The sequence below is a fragment of the Manacus vitellinus genome, unplaced genomic scaffold, assembly GCF_001715985.3.
Source record: "Manacus vitellinus isolate BGI_N305 unplaced genomic scaffold, ASM171598v3 scaffold_32_pilon, whole genome shotgun sequence".
Lineage (NCBI taxonomy): Eukaryota > Metazoa > Chordata > Aves > Passeriformes > Pipridae > Manacus > Manacus vitellinus.
Window position 1 is genome coordinate 8,166,483 of NW_021940460.1, and position 21,817 is coordinate 8,188,299.

The 21,817-nt window shown below is 51.2% G+C and overlaps 3 protein-coding genes across 7 annotated transcripts in view; all 3 read left to right on the top strand.

Annotated features, from left to right (window-relative positions):
* Window positions 1-3,750, top strand: part of ULK2 (unc-51 like autophagy activating kinase 2) — a 37,497-nt gene extending 33,747 nt beyond the window's left edge. The window contains exons 25-28 of the mRNA XM_008930481.3: window positions 145-263; window positions 627-784; window positions 1,688-1,823; window positions 1,914-3,750. Coding sequence (XP_008928729.2) covers window positions 145-263; window positions 627-784; window positions 1,688-1,823; window positions 1,914-1,981 — 481 coding nt within the window. The 3' untranslated portion in view covers window positions 1,982-3,750. The remainder of the gene's footprint in view (window positions 1-144; window positions 264-626; window positions 785-1,687; window positions 1,824-1,913) is intronic.
* Window positions 3,751-8,606: 4,856 nt separating this feature from the next.
* On the top strand, window positions 8,607-17,189 carry LOC103763683 (aldehyde dehydrogenase family 3 member A2). Of its 5 annotated transcripts, none has more exons than XM_008930482.3 (12): window positions 8,607-8,720; window positions 8,811-8,984; window positions 9,371-9,602; window positions 9,690-9,775; window positions 10,637-10,845; window positions 10,983-11,100; window positions 11,222-11,363; window positions 11,534-11,700; window positions 11,833-11,932; window positions 12,643-12,878; window positions 13,872-13,995; window positions 14,319-15,764. In XM_008930482.3, the coding sequence occupies exons 2-11, from the start codon at window positions 8,823-8,825 to the stop codon at window positions 13,950-13,952; spliced, it is 1,533 nt and encodes a 510-aa protein (XP_008928730.1). In that variant the 5' UTR covers window positions 8,607-8,720; window positions 8,811-8,822; the 3' UTR covers window positions 13,953-13,995; window positions 14,319-15,764. The 5 variants fall into 5 exon arrangements, with proteins under 5 accessions (XP_008928730.1, XP_017932151.1, XP_017932153.1 ...); XM_018076662.2 differs by having other exon boundaries at window positions 14,437-15,764; XM_018076664.2 differs by lacking the exons at window positions 13,872-13,995; window positions 14,319-15,764 and adding an exon at window positions 17,080-17,189.
* Window positions 16,035-21,742, top strand: LOC103763801 (aldehyde dehydrogenase family 3 member A2). The gene is made up of 11 exons (XM_018076661.2): window positions 16,035-16,400; window positions 17,080-17,253; window positions 17,471-17,690; window positions 17,778-17,863; window positions 17,952-18,160; window positions 18,296-18,413; window positions 18,535-18,676; window positions 18,847-19,013; window positions 19,612-19,711; window positions 20,456-20,691; window positions 20,831-21,742. The coding sequence occupies exons 2-11, from the start codon at window positions 17,092-17,094 to the stop codon at window positions 20,843-20,845; spliced, it is 1,455 nt and encodes a 484-aa protein (XP_017932150.2). The 5' UTR covers window positions 16,035-16,400; window positions 17,080-17,091; the 3' UTR covers window positions 20,846-21,742.
* Window positions 21,743-21,817: the final 75 nt, after the last annotated feature.

Below are 21,817 nucleotides of genomic sequence, written 5' to 3' on the forward strand. Positions count from 1 at the left end.
TTTTAAACATCTGTCTTCCTTTTCTGCTGTTGCTGGGTCCTGTGGAGGGTTGTGATTAAAAAGTGGTGTCTGCCTATGGCTCAAATGTGTTCCAGAAAGGTGTTTTGATGCATAATTACTTTTTTTTTTCTTCCCTCTCCCTAGACAAGTGGAGCAGCTGGTGTTGTATATGAAAGCTGCCCAGTTACTGGCATCTTCTCTGCATCTTGCCAAAGCACAGGTCAAATCGGGGAAACTGAACCCATCCACTGCTGTTAAGCAAGGTAGATGCAACATCATCTGATTTGCTTTGCTTGTGAATTTTCTTTGCTGATACATCACTCAGAAAAGTTTCAGTTGCAACATTTGTGTGTTTTTCTTCTGTACGAGAGAACTGAAGATATGTACAATTGCACAATTCTGATAGTAAACAAAGATACAGCCAGAAACTGTTAGGGAATGGGCAGTTATTAACTTGAAATGGAAGTTATTTGATATATAGTCAAGTCATAGAAGGGGTGGAGTAAATAAATATTAAAAGCACAAGTTTAAACAAATTTACTTTGGCAGTGCTGAGTAAAGCTGAACTTAGGCTATGTTGTTGGTTTGGTTTGGTTTTTTTTAATTTCTTCTTACCTTTCTTCCAGTTGTGAAAAGCCTCAACGAGAGATACAAATTCTGTATTGGCATGTGCAAGAAGCTGACTGAAAAGTTGAATCGTTTCTTTTCGGACAAGCAAAGGTTCATTGATGAAATCAACAGTGTAACTGCAGAGAAACTCATCTACAGCTGTGCTGTGGAAATGGTAGGTCACTCATTTTGCCTAAACTATAGGAATTGTTTCATCCTCTCACATCCCTCTTCCACCTAACCAGAAAACAGAGTGTATGTTTCCAGAATTCTGTTGATGGTAATTTTTGTTAGTGTTTCGTTCTCTTTCCTGCCCTGCCTTAACTGTGGCTAAAGTTCCTGGCAGATACTGTTCCACAGGGATGTTTCCCCTACCTACATCAGCACATTTGGAACATAAGCACTAGGAAATAAACTCCTAAACCACACAGCCCTGTGTGCTCAGGCCTCACCCAGGGAGGCTCAATAAAGCATAGGAGTAGCTTCAATCAATCTGCCAGGTCAATCTGAACAGCAGTCTGTTCATACAGAGCAAAAATAGTAGGAAACATGTGGAAGCTTTTTCATTACTTGATATTTCTGTCTGCAGGTGCAGTGACTGTACAGGAAACTTTAAAGGTTTTTTGGAGGAGAGGGAATTCTTTTTAACATCAGTGTCACACAAAAGATTCTGGCAAATACTGTGCTTAACCCTGATAACGGTGTAGTTGTGCACGATTAATTTGGCTTCTTTACAAGAGAACATAGGTATAAGAACGAGCATATTTATTCATTTGTTGTTGTAACACATGGAAACACAAAAGATCAAAAATGCTTTCATAGCTTTTATGTGCAGAATATTCTCAGTTAACACAGCACAGGTGCTATAGCCTCTCAGACTTGGAATCACAGGAAGTCTTGGGTTGGAAAGGACCGTAAAGACCATGTAGTTCCTACTTAGTTTTGTTGTCTCAGTTATAAAAACACATCAGCTAAAGTAAGGCTCAGAAATGTTTTCCTACGGACATCAATTCCGAATTTTTCATTCCATCACTTGCCTAATGCAGTTCATGTAACTGAACCTCCTGACTGATTCCAGGTGCAGTCGGCAGCTCTGGATGAGATGTTTCAGCAAACTGAAGATATCACATATCGATACCACAAGGCAGCCTTGCTGCTGGAGGGACTGACTAAAATACTGCAAGACCCTGCAGATATAGAAAATGTACACAAGTGTAAGTTCATGTTGAATACTGACAATTACATGGAGTTGATTGTAAAACAGCAGTGGTCATCCATCACCTGTTGTGTCCCTCTCTCTGCAGATAAATCCAGCATCGAGCGAAGGCTTTCTGCACTCTGCTATAGCACAGTGGCTGTGTACGAGCAGTAGGAATATCCTGAGGACCAGATGGTGTGAACATAAGGGACCACATCAGTGATACTGCACTTTTTTCACTACAGCTTCATTGTTGTCCTTGTTCTGCCCCATGTGGAAGATGATTCTTACATTTCTGTGGTGACTACCAAAGAAACAGCAGCATATTCAAAGAGGAGAAATTCCAAAAGTACACTTGCCTTACCGATCCAGCAGCTCCTTTTCCTTCCTAGCAACAGAATTTAAAAGAATCTCTCTTCACATTTCAAACTGATCCTTGTACGTGTGCTTTGAACTTGAACGATCAGGGTTTGTCTTTTTTTCCTCATGAGGTTTTTAAGAGAGTGGATCCTTCTGCGTCAGGTACAAAAAGACACTTCCCTCAGAAGATTCCCTCGAGAGGTTTTTAAGCTGTCAGTAAAATGTGGCTGAGTGAATTTGGGAAACCCTAACCATGTGCAAGTGCTGCTTGAAGCTTTTGGGGCTAAGCTGCCTTGTATTGGAGCTCACCTGTTGTAAACATGGCTCAGGTTGTGATATGAAGGGATGGAAAGAGCGCGCTCTTACACAGGGGAAAGGTGGTGATGGAAGAAATTCTCTCCATCTGTGCAGAATCCCCAGGGGGTTTTCAGCTGATGTGGATACAATTTGATGATCTTCTTCCAAAATATTTTGTTTTGCACTAATTTACTAAAGCAACTGTATATTCATTTTTGAAGAACTATATTAAAAAAAAATTTAGAGAAAGAAGGCACAATGGACTTGGCTGAATTTCATTTCAGTGTACATAAAATTCTTTTCAGAATTTCAAATGTAGCTTCTAGAAGACTTTCAAACAAACTGTAAAAACTTGTATTCATGTGAACCTTTCCATTTTATACCTATTTGTCTAATACTTGAGTAACTACTGCTCTGGACTTTCTCAGTAATAGCAATGTTGAGTTGCTGGTTGTTTGCTTTTATATAGATTTGGTTGCATCTTTTGTTGTGCATGCAAAATGTGCATTAATGCCTGCAGTCTTTAGGGGTGTAATGACAGTTCTCTGTAGTTTGTTTCTCGGGCAGTATTACAATAAATACTGTAAACTGAAAGGTTCTGCAAGGAACCATGCAAAAAAAAAAATACCCAGAAAATAATGTTGCGGTTTGAGATGCTGATAAATTGGTGTAGAGTCTCTACATAGAATGTGTGAAAAATCAGGATTATTTTGTGTGCATTTTGGGGGAGAGGTGGGAAGCTTCATTTCGCCTTATAGGCATTATCATTTCAAGCATCCCATGAGATCATCAGGTCAGCGATTTGCAAAGTATTTAGGCAGATCAGCTTCTCTGGAAATGGTTCCTATACTATATTTTTGGGACTTTTTTGTTACTCAACTGCTTGAATACTTGAATAAACCATTCTCCAGGACAAAATCATTTTAATCCTCTTAAACACAGTGGTCTGAACTATTTGACAAAGTTGTACAGGGCTTACACATCAAAATATTGTTTCAGTGTTCGGATAACCATGTGTTTCCTTTACTTTGACAGAGTAATGTACTTTTTACCTTATTTATCTGTATGAAATTCCAACAGTTAATTTGAAAGTGTTTGTTTATATAATGTTTGTATTTTTAGGTCTTTAATACGGTGTTTCTACCTCTCCTTTGTAATTGCATGCATTATTCTTGGAACTAGGTAATAACTCACTGAACTGTTGCGTAATAGCCTTTTTATTATGGCCTGTATAAATGTATATTAAGGTAAAAATAAATACTGACACTAGAAGTGTTTCTATGGTACAACTTGAGTTTCTGTGTCTCTGTAACCAACGGTGTTAAATTCAGGGAGAACAGTCTGTACTTGGCTGGTTAAACCAGTTGCTGAATGTTCCCCTCAGCAGCTGGAGCTGCCACCAGGGCAGGATGGGGCAGCATCCTTGAGTTCCTTATCTCTGGGTAGCTCTAGCACAGAGTGTCCCCGAGTTTGTTTTCCCTGGCTTTAGGAAAACAATTTACCCTGCTTCTTTCTTCTTTAATTTTTTTTTTCTTAACTTGGGCTTGAAAATGAAAATGCTAAGTAGGATCCTGGGTAACAGCTGTATGTTCTTTCAACAAGGTGCTTATTTGTTGCCTCTAGCAAAAGAGGAGCTGTCTGGGCTGCCAGAACAGCCTATACAGAGCTAATTGACAAAAACTGGCAGGAAGTTACAATTTCTATCCACAGCTTACCAAAAATGGGCTTTGTTCACCTTAGAGCTGATACCCTCTCCCCAGCTGAGTGGTGCTGTGGTAGCTGCTAATGTGGCTGTTGTATTTCTTAGTTGTACTATCAAAATTTTCCCAATTTATTACTGTGGCTGGCACATAAAGAGGGTGAGGAAGGAGTGAGCAGGGAATGCTAATGACATGTCTGAACCCAAATCTAGGAACAAAGCAACAGCCTCAGTGCACAAGACTAGGAGATAGGCTGCTTTTCCCAGGAACTCACGGGTTTTTGTTGGTTTTCTTTTTTTTCCTCTCAGGATTCAAGCTCATTCTCCTTCCCTTCTTGCCAGCAAGACTCCAGCTGCACAAACAGGAGGAGGAGAAGAAAAGGGCCATTCTTGCTGGCTGTTTTCAGGAGGAGGAGACCAATGTTCATGGCCTGTCTTTCTGCATAAACTCATTCCACAAAGATCCTGAAGCTGTCCTCTGTCTCCGGCTCCCCGCGCTAAACAGCAGGTGCTTGTTTTTACCAAATGCTTTTTTTTTTTTCCACAGCCTTTGAAAGATAGAACTTGAAAGGAGATATTTGATGTGCTTTTCTAGTTCAGCTCTCCAGCATCTCCTCAAGCTCCATGTTCTGTACTTGTTCCTCTCTCTCCATAGTGTATATTGTCAACTCGGGAATCTAAAACACGTTTTGACTCTGACATTTGCTGCTCTTTTATAAGCAAGTTGAACTCTCAGCCCTTCCTCTGATGCAGAGAATGAAATCTAGTTAATTTGACTTGCAACTAACATGCTACAAGTTACTCCAAGAAGCATTTTTGCTGCGTGAGTTGTTCCTGGGACTTGCTACCTTCTGCGTAGTTCTTGCTACTTGCTTGTACAGCTCCATCCAGGTATTGCTGTGTCATCTCAGGGTTCAGAGGCAATAACTTGTGACTCACCCTGTTGTGGTGCTGTGCTCAGCTGCACCCAAAAGTGAAGCTTGCTTTTCGTCTGGAGCAAGGAAAGCTGGATCCTGCTGCTTCCAAAGCTTTGAAATTCAGATAGGCTGGCTTGTGACCTGACTTGTGACCCACCTCCTTTTTGTTTCCTGTTTCCTCTCCTTTTTTTTTTTTAATTCTAATTCTTTGACTTTTGTGCCTGCTCTGAGCTTTGCTTGCTGCTATCGTTTTTTGACTGTCCAGGACACCTTTTAAGTCTTTAAGGAAATCTCCTTTTATCCTGAACTTCCCTGTCCGACCTGAGCCATAGCCCTGGCTGTGGCTTTTTCCAGAGTGCTCCCATAGCTCCTCCTTTCTGCAGAGGAGTGAAGTCTATCCGGGTAACCCCTCTCCTGAGGTCTCTAAGTCAGCTGGAGCCCGGTGGAACTAAGCCTTGGCACTGCTCCTTTGGACAAACACCTTTTCAATAGGCTTTTGTGCACGGCAGGCTCCCCCCTCCTCTCTGCCTGAAAGCAAACCGAGTGCCAGTAGGGCTGTTGAGTCTTGTTGCAGTCCTTGTGCCAATCATTCCCATTGTTTCTTTGTGTCGCTTTTCACATTTTCCATGGCCCCAGCTATGTCTACAATGCAGCCCACAGACCACGGCTCTGTACGACACAGTATCTCCTTCTTGCCACTCTGAGATCAGCCACAGCTTTCAAAACAAGTGATGCCATAAATGAACTGAGCTCTATTTATTCTTGCAGGTTCCTTAAAACCTCTCCCTGTTGTTCATCTTCTGTGCCCGCTTTTACTCTTGAGTGCTGTTTGCACTTTGTATCTGCCCATCTTGTGCCACGGGGTGGATTCTGTGACTTCTGGAAAACACTTGGAATTGAGGCTAGGCAGACATTTAAGCAGAAATTGAGGATCGTCAGCCTAGCTGAAAACTTACAGTTCTGTGAGCGTGGTGTGCAAGCTAAACAAATATTTATTGATTAGCTGTGTTTTTTGGTGGACTTTTGAAACCAAATACTGCACAGCTTATCTTCCAAACCAAAGTCCTCCTTCCCCAGGGCTCTGCTGGGTGATTCTGGGAGCAGGGCAAGGACCAGCACAAACCCCAGGGCAGGGCAGAAGCCTGTCTCATTGCAGTTAATTGACTCCGAAAGGGGAGCAAGGGCTTCAAGGAATGAGGGGAGTCTCGAGCTCAGCTGCTCAGTAAAACCTCTCTTGTTGCTGTAAGTACAGCCCTGGGGATTAGAACCCCCCCAGCACTGCTCACCTCCTGATTCCTGTGGAGTTCCATTATTTACCCATAAATAGTTCTCTTTGTTGTTTCTTAGTGACTGAATAAAAATAGAGAACACTGCCAGCTCCCAAGCGTGGGGAGCACACTGCAGACCACGTGACTCACAGGTGCTGTCTGGGGTACTCCTCTGTCTCACTCCAGATCCCACACTTCCCTGAAATCTCAGCTGCTCCAGGGAGACTCAACTAGTATTTTGCAACACTTAAAACACCCTCAGCTTTGTTTCCTGTCTGTAACTGGCTGAAAGTTGTCCCTGACAAGGACCAAAAGGGACCATCTCCCAGGATGCTGTCTCATTTCTGTGGAAGTGTGGCACAGCCCCAGCCTGTTGACCACTGGGATAACTGGGAGCTGGGATGTTTGCTTCCCATGTGTGATGCCAAGCACAAGAAGCGCTGTCGTGACATGAAAACCCTCAGGCTGAAGGCTGAGAATTTTACAAGCTCTGGAGAATGGCCACTGTGGAAAATGTAGGTAAATATCCATCTCCCTGCTCCTGCTGACATCCTGGGCTGGTGCATTGCAGCACTGTTTCCCCAGGTAATAATCACACTGAGAGCTCAGACTTTTACTCTGGTTGCAGTAGCATTAATTCCTTATCTGATTTCTCTTGGACCTCCAGACATCGTGGTGCCTGGACAGAGCTCTGACCTGCCCTGCAAGGATGCTGACAGGATCAAGGAGAGCATGTTTGCATCAAGTAATGCTCCTGCAGAGAATGTTCTACTTCTACAGATTTCTTCAATGCAAATCCATCTTTCCATACATCACCTGGGAGAACCCTGTCAAGCCCAGCTCGTTTTTCTCTCCCGTGTTGCCTCCTGCACACAAGTATTGGCAGTTGCTCATGTCATTCTTTCCCACAGCTGGGTGTTTGCTGCTGAGATTTGTGCAACAGCTTGTGAAATGTTCACACTGAACCACAGCCTGGGAGGTGGTAGGGAGGCCAACTGACCACAGCTGGTGTTTGGGGGGAGTTGTGGTTCAGCACAACTCGCTGAGCTAAAGGACACTCTCAGTCATTGAGAGCTGTGTTGATGTGGGAAAAGGAGATGAAAGCTGTCAGGGGAAGGGGTGCTCCATTCTAGGAGCCCTGTGTGTCAGAGATGTGGTGGGCAAGGATTTTGTGGGGAAAAGCTCCAGCTGAGGAGCATTGGCAATAAATGGCCTGGTTAGAGGTAGTGTGGCAATAAATAGCCTGGCACTTAAGGTACTGTGTAACAACCTGCAAGTAATTTTTAAATAATCCCCGTGCACTTCTTAGAACAAGTTGTGGCAGGTCTATTTTTAAGCACCCAGCCTTGTCTCAGCTCCATTCTCTGCATATTTTTTGGCTCGGTTCCCACGCAAGTGCTGTATCAAGGTTAATTCGACTCTCCTGGCCGGGTAGGCTGTTTCTGCCGCTTTGCTTCGCCTCCCACAAAACACCACCTTGTCCGGCTTTCCTCCCTCTCAGGAAGCTGGAAGGAGGGCAGGGGGCAGTCCTGGGTGCAGCTGCTCCGATGAGGCCCAGGGGAGGGGACTCTGCCCTCCTCCCGCAGTGCTCTCCCGGCTCCACGCCCCGCAGCGTTTCACAACCGGCCCGGCCGTGCCAGATCCGCTTCCACCCCACGGCGGACTGGGGCATCCTTGGGAGCGGACGGCGCTGCCCCCACACCTCCCACGGCTGCGGGGAGCACGGACGGAGCATCCCCCCGACGGTGGAGCGTCCAGGACCCAGGCCACTAATCCACACGCCTCTGCCTTTGCTTCTCGGGCAGGCGCCTCTCTCCGCTCCGGGGCCGCCCGCACACCGGGACCCCCGGACGCGCAGAGGCCGCCGGGGCGGTGCGGATGGGGAGGGGGAGCGGCGGGCGGCCCCCGCGGCCTCGCCCGTTCCGGTTCCGTCATGTGAGACGGGAAAAAGGAAGCGGGTGAGGCAGCGGCGACCCCGGTGGGCGGCGGGCCGCGGGGCGGAGGGTCCTGCCCGGGACGGAGGGCAGCGGCCCGGCCGCGGGGGCAGCGGCGGGGGGAGCCGCCGCCTCGCAGCCACCGGTTGTCGCACGGTGTCGCACCAGCCCCGCTGGCGCTCGGGGTCCCGGGGGGTTTCCTCGGAGGGGTGACATCCCCCCGGGGTTTCGCCCCCTCGCTGGGCATCGCTCGTTGCGGGGATGCGGGAAAAGACTCTGCCTGGAGCAGCCCTCGGTTCTTCCCCCGTGGCGTTCCTGCGCGCCCACTAACGTTCGCTCCCCGAGCTCCTCGTCAAACTTTTCTAACTCGGGAATTATTTAAGGTTTCAGAGAGACGCGGCGGCTTTTTCCCCACGCTGGAGCTGGGGCGGAGGTTGGGTGCGTGTCCGGGGCTCGTGGGGAGTGTCACGGTCTGTGTGGGGCAGGGAGGGCCCGCGGTGAGCTGGGTGTTGCTGTGTGTCTCTGCAGCCCTGAGCAGCCATGGAGAGGATTGAGAAGGTTGTGAGGCAGGCGAGAGCCGCCTTCAACTCGGGCCGGAGCCGCTCGCTGGAGTTCAGGATACAGCAGCTGAAGGCCCTGGAGCGGATGGTGAAGGAGAAGGAGAAGGAGATCCTGGCAGCCCTCCATGCAGATCTGCACAAGGTCTGGGTCAGGGAGTTTCTCCCATCAGCCCTGCATGAACAGCAGTCAACCCGTAAGACAAAGTGGGAAGGCCAAGGGTTGCCTTTGCTGTGCCAGGTGGCTTTTGCTCTTGTCCCCCATGGCCCTGACTCCCACTGGCCTGCCAAGGTCTGCTGCCACCATTTCTAAGAAGGAGGTAGTCTAAGGCTGTACTGCAAAGGCAGGCCCTGTCAAGTTTTGGCTTCTGTCTCACACCCCCCAGACTGAATGTGTTCTCCAGGGATCCTTTGGGGCACCACTGCCAGTGTCAGAGACTTTGAACCAGCAGAATTTGCCTTTTGTCCCCACTGTGGGTGCGGGAGGTGGGTACCTTTGCCGTCCCCTCCCCAAGCTCCCTGTCACTGCAGGGTGGGCCCAACGCGTACAGCCACGAGATCCTGGGCGTGCTGGCGGAGCTGGCCCTGACCATGGAGAAGCTGCCGTCCTGGGCAGCCCCTCAGCCTGTGAAGAAGAACCTGATGACGATGCGGGACGAGGCCTACATCAACTTTGAGCCTCTGGGAGTGGTGCTGATCATCGGGGCCTGGAACTACCCCTTTGTCCTGGTCATGCATCCTCTGATCGGGGCCATCGCAGCAGGTGGGGCCCGTCCTTTGTGGGGCTGTGGGTGGGTGGTGGGGGAGAGGAGGGTGAGGGCTCAGAGGCCGTGCTGTGTCTGTCCTGTAGGCAATGCTGTGGTGGTGAAGCCGTCGGAGGTGAGCGAGAACACGGCTCAGCTGGTGGCTGATCTCCTCCCCCAGTACCTGGACCAGGTGAGTGTGACCCTGTGCCTGACATGACTGTCTTGGTCTGTCCTGCTTCCAAAGGGCTCCTGCAGGTTCAAGTCAAATCAGTGGCCTGCTCTCTTTAAAGGAGCTTAAGCCAGAGGCACAGGAAGGATTGTATTACTCTTAAGAGTACAAGGGTGTGTTGACATATTCTTCCCATCTTTGCGTAACCTGGTATGCTCACATTACATAATGCTGCTGCAGCCTGGTAGTTTTTTTGGCACTCGTGACCATGTGCAGAGGTGTGTGCATATTTCCCCCTGCTGTAGCTGCTCTTTTGGAGTCATGCCAGGGATGCCCCTAGGTAAGCACAGGTTTGGTTGAATGCTGGCTGTGCCTGGCTCTTCCTGAGAACTGGGCACCATGGCAGCACATCCAGGGTTATCGTGTCTTGCTGATCCACACTTGTAGCAGAATGTGTTGTTTCTCCTTCACTGCCTGACTGTTCTGACGTCCATTGCACTCTTGTCACTGAGATAGTGTTGCTTTGACAGCACAGGCAGTTTCCTCCAGAGAGTTAGTGCATTCCCTAGGTGGGAGGTAAGAGCAGAGGAAGGAGACAGCCCGTGGGAGAGCCCGACAGTCCTTTGTGCCCTACGTCTTACTGTGCAGGAGCCTGACTCAGCCCTGGCTTCAGCCTCCATTTCATTAAGTCTGAGTGACACAAAGTGGGAGGTGAAACTTGGTTTCAGGGGAAGGAGCAGAGCATGCCTCTGTTATCGCTGTCTTTTGTCCAGATCCTGAAGTATCTCACAAATTATCCTACATTCTGCCACGTGCAGAGCTGCTACCTTGATATGCGTGCTTTAAATCAAAGTAACTGTAAGGCTCTGGTTTGCCCCACAGGAGCTCTACCCCGTGGTCACTGGAGGAGTTCCTGAGACAACAGAGCTGCTCACCCAGAGGTTTGATCACATCCTCTACACTGGCAACACCGCAGTGGGCAAAATTGTGATGGCAGCAGCTGCCAAGCACCTGACACCAGTCACCCTGGAGCTGGGTGGGAAGAGCCCCTGCTACATCGACAAGGATTGTGACCTGGCCGTCGCCTGCAGGTCAGGCCATTGCACCCCCTCAGCAGTGGGGCAGGGGGCCATCTGTGGTCCAGTGTCCCCAGCTCGGGTGCTGTCAGCTGGGCTGTGGGATGTGGAAGGGGCTGACAGTGGAGAAACCACCTCCCTTTCCCCTGCAGGCGAATAACATGGGGGAAGTACATGAACTGTGGGCAAACCTGCATTGCCCCAGACTACATCCTCTGTGACCCATCCATCCAGAGCCAGGTGGTGGAGAACATCAAGGCAACTCTGCTGGTAAGGAGGGAGTCCCTTGTGCTGTGGGAGTTGTTCCCATTGCAGCGCAGGTCTGAGTTCCTGGAGCTGGGGCTGTTGGCAGGTGTGTTGAGCACTTTGTTTCTGCTGTGCCCTTTGTCAGGAATTCTATGGGGAGGACGTGAAGTCGTCTCCGGATTATGAAAGGATCGTCAACAAGCGTCACTTCCAGAGAGTTGTGGGCTTGCTGGAAGGGCAGAAGATCGCTCACGGGGGAGAGAGTGATGAGGCCTCCTGCTTCATAGGTGCTTGTGGCTGCTGCTGGGGAGGGGAGGTGGTAGTGGGTGCCCTTTGGGGTCTGTGTGTGTGTGCCTTGCTTGGGTTATGTTGCACACAGAGAGTGCAGTGAGGTCCTGTGATCGATCGGGTCTTCTGTCCTGCTCACACTGTTCTCCTGTTCTCCCGTTTGCTGCAGCACCGACCATCCTGACGGACGTTTCCCCGGATTCCAAGGTGATGGAGGAGGAAATCTTTGGACCCGTCCTGCCCATTGTGACTGTGAAGAGCGTAGAGGAAGCCATTGAGTTCATCAACCGTCGGGAGAAGCCCCTTGCCTTGTATGTCTTCTCCAACAACAAGAAGGTGGGTCTGGGCTGTGCCAGAGAAAATGAACATGATGGCCTGCTGTCTTGTGACTCTCTTCCCAGTATCCTCAGTTATGTGGCCTGATCTCTTCTGGGCCTTTGTAATGATTTGTTTGTTTTCTTTTGCTAGTTAATCAAAAGAGTCATCTCAGAAACCTCCAGTGGGGGTGTGACTGGAAATGATGTCATTATGCATTTCTTCCTCTCAACCTTACCCTTTGGTGGTGTTGGTAAGTTACTGCAGCTTCTTAAGCATTGGGACTTGCCACACTGTGTGACCCAGGGAGCAACCCATGGTACCCCTGTGCCTGTTGCAGCCCAAGGGTCTCTATGCATCAGATCTTGATGATAATAATAACAAATTCTAGGAGTGCATTAGGGCAGGGGCCAGGAAAAACCTTTAGGTGTATTTTTGGAAAGATTAAAGCATTTAGTGCAGACTGATGTGAAAGGTACATTAAAAACATTAGCTGCAATCAGAGGGATTAGCAGTGATTAGCAGGTGGAAGGGGTAGGACTTCAGCTTGGGGAGAATTGGAACAGGTTATGGATCAGTCCATGGAAGCTTTGCAAAAGAAGGTTTTGGGGGTTACAGGCAGTGAACCAGTGTGAACAGCACATGCTGACCTGGAATGGGAACACGGAGGTGTACCCTGCAAAGCTCCTCAGGAAACCATCTCACACAGCACCAGTCGGATCCCAGAGCCCTGGCACGGTGCTTTGAGAGGGAGCTAAATCCAGGGAAGAGCTGGAGACAGCTCAGAGGCGCAGGGACCACAACAAAATACTGGAGAGTGCGTAGTGAAAACGAGGTGGGGAAGGAGCAGGGTGGAGCACAGATGGACATCTTAGAGACTGAGAAGTGCTGCGGGGAGGAAGGGTCAGTTGTCCTCAAGTGGCCAAAGGTTTGACCAGGCTGTGCCTGGCTCGTGTCCCTCAGGTCACAGCGGGATGGGCGCCTACCACGGCAAGCACAGCTTCGAGACCTTCTCCCACCGCCGCGCCTGCTTGATCAAGGACCTGAAGATGGAGGGCACCAACAAAATGCGGTACCCACCTGTCAGCCAGAAGAAGGTGGATTGGACCAAGTTCATCCTCCTGAAGCGGTTTAACAGGGGCCGAATTGGACTGGCCGTCCTGGCCCTGCTGGGGGTGGTGGCAGCAGTGATGATGAAGGTGAGTTTTGGGTCTCTTTGGGTCTAAGTGGGTGCATGTGCAATTCACCTCATCTTCTGCAAGTTCAGTCTTTGCAAACTGCAGCCCTTCCTTAGAGCCTGGCCTCCTTTTCTCTCTTGAGACTTTTTTTTTCTGTCCCACATCAAATTACCAAGATCTGCTTCTCACTCTTACCAGTGGTCTGTAGAATAGGAATGTCCCCAGAGAGATCTCCCGGGCTGCTGTACTACTTGTTGCACTTGTTGCACTGCTCTGGTAGGTGACACCCGTGGGATGCTCCCTCCAGAGGCAGAGGTTGGTAGTTCTGGACAGGTTAGGAGTGGTTTGAACTCCAGTTTCCTTCAGCAGTGTTTGAGCTGCTCCACAGCCCTGACAGCTGCAGTTTGTGCCATGGCACCCTGGGAAAGGAAGCTGTGTCCCCAAGCCTGGGTCTACAAGCTCTTCATCCTTGTCCAATTTCAGCCCCTGTCTGACCTCAGTTCAATTATTCCCATTTCCTCCCTTGTTTCCAGCTGGGTAGTGCGGAAGGGTGGGATGTCCTCCCCTCTCTGCAGGAGGCAGAGGCCTGCTGGTGCTGGCTGGAGGCCTCAAGATGCCTCCTGAGGTGGAGGAGCAAGATCTAAATCTCCTAAGCGTAGTCACAGTTGGTTCTCTGTGTCTGACAAACCAGGTACTGCGGTGCCTTCACTGGCTGCTCCTCACAAGGCTCAGCTGTGCATCCGTGGGGTTTAGTGAGCTTAAGGGAGCAGCCCAAGGGGACAGGAGGTGGCAGGGTGGATCAGGACTCTGCCCTTCAGTCTGTGTTGTTACTGCTGTGAGGAGAGGTGCAGAAGCCCAACAAGCCAGGAAAATAACCTGCCCACATATTCCAGGAGGAGGTGCAAAAGCCAAAGAATTGGCTCAGGCTTTGAGGCACCAGCCAGGGGGGCAGGCCCTGTCTAGGTGAATGAGGGGGGAAACTCACGGCGTCTTGAAATCATTTGGGTTTCTCAGAACCACCAGTCTGTGCTGAAGAGAAAAGCCCTCTTGATTGTGCTGGCTGTGCAGAGGCTGGGCTGGCCCAGCGGGTGGTAAGGAGGAGCAGGTTTCAGAGCACTGCTGTGGCTGTCACAGTGAGGTAGGAGCCTTTTTCTTCTCCTGTGTGTAGACCTAGTTTGAGATCGGGGAGAGCTTTGTAGAGTGGTGAACGTGGGGATTGGAGAAAGCTCCCCAGGAGCCAGAGCACGACCCTTTCTCTGGCAGTGCTTTCTCTGGCAGTGCATGGAGCTCGTCCGGCATCCGAGATAACCGTGCAGTGCATGCTGAGGGGCAGGAGGCAGGCGAGCTGCGCCCTGGGGGAGTCACCGAGTGAAGAGGCTTTGCTTCAGGCTGTTCTAGAAAGGGAATTGGTTTTGTCTCACAAATCCTTCACAGGACCTTGGTGTTGTTTTGCTCTCACAGGTGGTTTACTGATGAAGAGGAGAAGGCCCCGTGTGCCAGCCGTACTCTGGGTGCTTGCTTTGTGTCTGTTTCCTTAAGCTGGGAAGTCATTATTTTCTTTTGTTCTGGGTGATTTCAGTGAGCTGTCGAGCACACAGAGTAGCCTTAGAGAGGCACTAACAACAAGAAGGCTCAGACTCCTGTTTGCTAAAAAGCCATGCTGGAACAGAGGGACCAGAGGGGACAAGCTCTCCGAAGGAGGACTGCAGAGCAAGAAATTCCAGTCCCTATCTCCACCCCATGCCATGCAGAGTGCTGTTTGAGGGGCACACCAAACCACTTACCTTCCTTCAGTGACCAACAGGAGCTTCAGTTTCAGCAATCCTTGGGCTGACAGTTCTTGGGATGGGCTGTCTCCTGTTGTGCTCTGAACACCCTCCCTCTTGGTGACAAGTCTGAGACAGGCCATGCTGGCTGATGCATTTGACCAAGAGTGATGGTTGTGAATGAACCCAGTGAGGTTCCCCTTGACATTTGAGGTGAAATATTCATGGATCTCTGCAAATTGGAATCATCCACAGCTGGTCAGGGAATGCAGGCTGGTGCCCTTTTGGGGCTCTGGGTTTCACCATATGGCTGTAACAATTATTTAACTGTTAGAAAATTACAAAGGTGGTACCTGCACTGCCTGTATTGTGCTGATGAGCATCTTACACTTGTGCAAAAGAACTTTCAGGCCTGTTGAGGGACGTGGGAATGACAAAATACCTTGTGGGTTAGCTCAGCTCTGTGCAGCTGCTCCCTTATTCCCAGTGGGATGGGAAAGAGAATCAGAGGAGTGAAAGTGAGAAAACTTGTAGCTTGAGAGAAAGGTAGTTTAGTAGGTGAAGTGAAAGCTGGGAATGCAGGCAAATTAAAGCAAATTGAGGAATGTGTTCATTAATTCCCCTTGTCAGGCAGGTGTTCAGCCATCCTGGGGAAAGCAGGATGGTGACTTGGGAAGACAAATGCCATCATTGCCAATGTCACAAATCCAAAACAGCACCATCCTACTATGAAGAAACTTAGTGACTATGATGAAAGTTAACTCCACCCCAGCCAAAGCCAGTACAAAGCTGTTCCTGGTCAGATTGCTCCGAGGGAAAACAATTATTGAAAGAGTGTGTGCTCCTTCATGTTTGAGCTTCTAGGGCTGCTGTAATCTTGCAATGGGGCATAATGTGGGACTTGTTCGAGCTTGGGAGGAGGATGCTGAAAGAATTGAATGTAAAAGAGCCTTAGAAATATTAATGTCAAAATAAGGCAAATTAAAAAATTATTACTAAATGCAATTAATATAGAGTAGAAAGTTATATTTACTGTGCAATAAGTAGGATTTCTTCGTGGCTGGTGAAAATCCATGTGCTAAGCCTTTTTGATGATATATTTTGCAAGTACTAAATAAACACCGAGAATTTAAGTAATAAACCGAGTGTGGTAAGTCCCTGGAGTCTCCTGAAGAATCCTGCTCATCCTCTGCCACTCCCAGCTGTGGCCATGGCTTGGCCAAATGTCACACATGTGTTGTGAGATGTCTCTGCCCTGGTTCAGGGGGAGAGCTCAGGGTCCCCCAGAGCTCTGGCAGGCACTGAAGAGGTGCCTGGAGCCAGGGAAGGTGTGGGGTGAGCTGGGGCTGGGGGGGCTGTGGAGGAGCTGGGCTGCTTCTCCTGCACAAATCCATCCCTGGATCACCTCCCATCTTCAGGCATGGCCTGCTGGTTGGGGTTTGTTCAGACCCCATGTCTTGCATGTGTTGGCTCCCAACAGCAGCTGTGGCATGTGGAAGGCGCTTCCCCGGCCTCATGTGCCCAGTGTGGGCAAAGCCACGCGGTCTCTCGCAATCCCTGAGTCACTGCCCCGGCTGGACGGGAAGATCCAGGGCTTGTGTGTTCACAGCTGAGGACAGAGCTGGGTAAAGGGCATCTTGTATCTAGCAAGAGCCCTGGGCCCGGGCCAGCTGCCCACTCGTGGGAGGAGGGATCGCTCCGAGCCATGGCAGGGGCAGGGCTTGTGCCAGCTTGCACTCACTGCGGGACACTGGTGGAGAGAGAAGCTTCTCTGAAGGTAACTTTCTCTTTTCCTTCGTTTTTTAACGAGTCATTTGCTTTCTTGGACAGGACTGGGGCTGTGTGAGGCGGCTGTGGCAGCAGACTGGGAAGGGCAGATTTTAATTGTTGTCGGGGAACCTTGATGTCTTATTTGGTTGGGCAGGGATGCAGGCAGATCCTGACTAAAAAGTGCTGCTCCTGGGAAGCAGGATGAAACCTTTTGTTTTGTCATGTTTTGCAAAGACATGGGAGGGCCTTGGAGTTACGGGGAAGTGGAGTGCAGACAGGCTCCAGGCACAAAGCTCTGCTTCCAGCCGGCTGCCCACCCAGGCCGTGGTCATCCCAGTGTTTTGGTTCCTTGGGGAGCATCCTGTCAGTGGAGGGTGGAGTGGCTGGTGGGTTTGAGGGTATGGCCAAGCTGGGAGAAAGCAGCCACAGAGCAGGATCCATCAGCCATCCCCAGTCTGCTGTGAGAGGTGCTGTGTTTTGGACCCTGCCAAGTAGAACAGGGCTTGGAGAGTGTGGGCCCTGAGCAGTCGCCCTGGGGGCAGGAACTCCCCTCCAAGGAGGAGAACATCTCCCAGCCTTGCTCTGGGTGGGACATCTCATGGTGGTGACCCCACATTAAATGTTCCCAGGGCTGAGCACCCTTGATGGCCGTGTGGTGAGCTGGGTGTTGCTGTGTCTCCCTGCAGCCCTGAGCAGCCATGGAGAGGATTGAGAAGGTCGTGAGGCAGGCGAGAGCCGCCTTCAACTCGGGCCGGAGCCGCTCGCTGGAGTTCAGGATACAGCAGCTGAAGGCCCTGGAGCGGATGGTGAAGGAGAAGGAGAAGGAGATCCTGGCAGCCCTCCATGCAGATCTGCACAAGGTCTGGGCGGGCAGGGGGTCTCTCCCTTCTGCCGTGCACAGACAGTGGGCAGCCCTGAGGAAAGCAGGAAGGCCAAGGGCTGCCTTGGCCATGACTGGTGGTTTCTGTCTGTCCCCCACCATGGACCATGACTTTGCTCTGACTCTCCAGGCTGCCGTGGTGGGTGTGGGAGGTGGGTTCCTTTGCCATATCCTCCCCAAGTTCCCCCTTGTTGCAGAGTGGGCGCACTGAGATCCTGAGCGTGCTGGGGGAGCTGAACCTGGCCATGGAGAAGCTGCCATCCTGGGCAGCCCCTCAGCATCTGAAGAAGAACCTGTTGACAATGAGGGATGAGGTCTTCATCAACTTTGAGCCTCTGGGAGTGGTGCTGATCATCGGGGCCTGGAACTACCCCTTTGCCCTGGTCATGCATCCTCTGATCGGGGCCATTGCAGCAGGTGGGGCCCATCCTTTGTGGGGCTGTGGGTGGGTGGTGGGGGAGAGGAGGGTGAGGGCTCAGAGGCCGTGCTGTGTCTGTCCTGTAGGCAATGCTGCGGTGGTGAAGCCGTCGGAGGTGAGCGAGAACACGGCTCAGCTGGTGGCTGATCTCCTCCCCCAGTACCTGGACCGGGTGAGTGTGACCCCGTGTTGGTCCCCAGGTTTCTCTGTGCCATAGTAATGCACAGGGTTGGGGTGACACTGACACCATTGCCTTGCAGGAGCTGTACCCTGTGGTAACTGGAGGAGCTCCCGAGACAACAGAGCTGCTCACCCAGAGGTTTGATCACATCCTCTACACTGGCAACTCTGGAGTTGGCAAAATTGTGATGGCAGCAGCTGCCAAGCACCTGACACCTGTCACCCTGGAGCTGGGTGGGAAGAGCCCCTGCTACATCGACAAGGATTGTGACCTGGCCGTCGCCTGCAGGTCAGGCCATTGCACCCCCTCAGCAGTGGGGCAGGGGACATCTGTGGTCCAGTGTCCCCAGCTCAGGTGCTGTCAGCTGGGCTGTGGGATGTGGAAGGGCTGACAGTGGAGAAACCACCTCCCTTTCCCCTGCAGGCGAATAACATGGGGGAAGTACACAAACTGTGGGCAAATCTGCATTGCCCCAGACTACATCCTCTGTGACCCATCCATCCAGAGCCAGGTGGTGGAGAACATCAAGGCAACTCTGCTGGTAAGGAGGGAGTCCCTTGTGCTGTGGGAGTTGTCCCCATTGCAGCGCAGGTCTGAGTTCCTGGAGCTGTGGCTGTTGGCAGGTGTGTTGAGCACTTTGTTTCTGCTGTGCCCTTTGTCAGGAATTCTATGGGGAGGACGTGAAGTCGTCTCCGGATTATGAAAGGATCGTCAACAAGCGTCACTTCCAGAGAGTTGTGGGCTTGCTGGAAGGGCAGAAGATCGCTCACGGGGGAGAGAGTGATGAGGCCTCCTGCTTCATAGGTGCTTGTGGCTGCTGCTGGGGAGGGGAGGTGGTAGTGGGTGCCCTTTGGGGTCTGTGTGTGTGTGCCTTGCTTGGGTTACGTTGCACACAGAGAGTGCAGTGAGGTCCTGTGATGGACCAGGTCTTCTGTCCTGCTCACACTGTTCTCCTGTTCTCCCGTTTGCTGCAGCACCAACCATCCTGACGGACGTTTCCCCGGATTCCAAGGTGATGGAGGAGGAAATCTTTGGACCCGTCCTGCCCATTGTGACCATGAAGAGCGTAGAGGAAGCCATTGAGTTCATCAACCGCCGGGAGAAGCCCCTTGCCTTGTATGTCTTCTCCAACAACAAGAAGGTGGGTCTGGGCAGCGGTGGGTCTGGGCAGCAGTGCCTCTGTGCAGTTGGATCCTGAACTTGGCTGGTGCCAGACACAGCTTCCTGCAGGGTCTGTGTTCCTTTTCCATGTGAGTTGCAGCGTTTGGCTCACAGGGGCCATGAGTTTCCCCAGAGCTGCTGAAGGGCTCTGGGTCTGTGTGTCTCCTCCTCCTTTCAGCTGGCTGCCCACACGGGTGGATGCTGGCTCCTGGCACGTCTCCTGCCCTTGCTCTGGCCTCTGTTGTGCCAGTTCAGGAATTCAGGGCAGGGCTTTGTCCTGGCACAACAGCCCCGGGTGGTTTGTGTGGGAGGGCTGAGAAGCACCCCAGGCTCTGGGTGGATGCCACCTCTGCCTCTGACCTGTCCCACTGAGATGGAGCCTTTTGAGGTCACGGCTGTTCCAGCCGGGCAGATCTTGTGCTTAGGTGATGTAAACTGGCCTCTCCCATGGAACAAGGCACAGACTGTGCCCTGCACAAAGCAATGGGGTGGAAGCGCCAGCTTGAACCCTCTGGGAACATGGCATTGTGTCCCATCTTGATTTTCCCTTGTTCTGTGCCATCTCCCATTCTGGGTAGCTGATCAGACGGGTGATATCAGAGACCTCCAGTGGTGGCATGACAGCCAATGACGTCCTCATGCACATGGTGGTTCCGGATCTGCCCTTCGGTGGTGTGGGTGAGTCCCTGCTCCTCCCCCTGCCCCTGGATTCAGTCTCCCAGCAACATCCTCTGACCCATGTGCTGTTGTGCCCCTTTGGGAATTCAGAAACTCTCAGCTGCATTTTCCCCATTGATGTTATTTTCTGTGGGTTTTTTTTCTGTTATTTTCTCTTTGTAAAAAGGCTCATTAGTGTTTTGGCTTTTAGGCCTCCCAGTGAGAGAGGAAAAGCCTCTGGCCCATATGTGAGCTCTGGTTCCCCTGTGCTGGGGCGTGGGATAAATTGCCTGGGGCAGAGTGGCTGGCTGAGCTTCCACAGTCACTGGCAGGCTCATGTAGCAGGGACAGCCTGGCTGTAGGCAGAGGGCTGAGGTCTTGGTTGTTGCTGGTCTCAGGGTGCTGAATGTCCTCCTCATGTCCCACTCCTTGAAATCATAGATTCAGTTCCTCCTGTCACCGACCCCTGAGAAAATTCTGTGAGGGAATCAGGGCAGCCCTGGGAGAGTTGAGAACTGGTACCATTAACCTTTCAAGGGTAGGTGCACACAACCAGTCTGAGCAGCAGTTCAGGTCCTCACCTATTTCTGGGTAGTTAGTAAAGCTGCTCTTTGCTTCTGTGCCCTGGGGGAGCAGAGCAGCTGCTCCAGGCGTGAGAAGCAGCATGACCAAGCTTTCCCTTGTGTCCTGGGGGCTGTCAAACAGAATTTAAGAAGCGCAGGTGTCTCTGTGCATGGTGTGACCTGCCTGGGTTGTGTCCCTCAGGTCACAGCGGGATGGGAGCCTACCATGGCAGGTGCAGCTTCGAGACCTTCTCCCACCGCCGCACCTGCTTGATCAGGGACCTGAAGCTGGACGCTCTGAACAAAATACGGTACCCACCTGTCAGCCAGGAGAAGATGGATGTGGCCAAGTTCATCCTCCTGAAGCATTGTAGCGGCTGCAGAGTGGGACGGTTCCTCTCTGCCCTGCTGGGGGCTGTGAAAGCAGTGATGGCAAAGGTGGGCCTCGGGTCTCTGCTGTCCGTGTGAGTGTGTGCTCCCAGCTCTGCCCCTGAGCCCCATCTGCCCTCAGCCTCCACATTTCCTTGAGCTCTGTTCCTTCCCTGGGGGACTCATCCCTGTTTTTGTGCCTTTCCAGATATTCTCCCCCTGACAAGAGGGGTGATGGGCAGTCAGCAGCTTTCCAGCCCCGGAACCCACCACTCGCTCCCTGCGGTCCTAGTGCTGAATTTTTCTCTGCTGCAGTTTCATTTCTTCCAAGGCAGCCAACACACTGAAGAGGTAGAAGACAGGAAAAAATACCTAGAGCAGAGACAGTCCAAGTGAAGGCTCCAGCTCCTGCTGAAGCAGGAATTTATCAAGACCTAGGCCATGTGTCATGCCTGAGCAGTGAGTGCCAGATGGAAGGAAACAGCATCCACCCTGCTTTGTAAATAGGAGCTTATCTAGAAACTCTTGGGAATGGGGGAGTGTTTGTCACAAGGGTACCTAAACAAAGCCAGTTGCTACTGAGCCTGTTATCTACTTAATGCCTGCCTGATTCCCATAGGAAGCTGGCTCATTACAGCAATAAGCCTAGCAAATTGTGGGTCTCACTGCAGGGGGACAGTCCAGGCTGCTTGTCCCCAGAGCAGAGGGAAGGAGCCTGGAAGAACCTGCAGCATCCCATCCTTTATGGGACTCATGACCAAGTGGGTTGCAGGGAAATCACCCATAGCCATGTAAGGTGTGCAAAGGCCACCTGAGTGACAACAAAGGCTCTCTGAGCTGCAGCCACACTGTCCCAAGGACTCAGGGAGTGTCAGGGACCACAACTGCACTGCTGCTGCACTGCTTTTGGGGCTGCTGGGGCAAAGACAGGGGCTTTGCTGCAACCAGGGTGCCAGGTCAGGGATGTCCTTGGCCAGAGGGGCAGAGCAGCCAGCCACCTCATCTGTAACTCAGTTTCAGGTTTTTTTTGGTTTTTGGGTAGTCTTTTACCTCCAAACTTGTAACTGAGAGTTGATCTTGACCCTGGCTGAATAAAACCTTTGTTTTACTGTGAAGGCCACCTGGGGCAGGGCAAGACCCACGTGTGCAGCCCCCAGCATCAAATGTTCCCTGCTCCAACCGAGCCCCCCCTCAG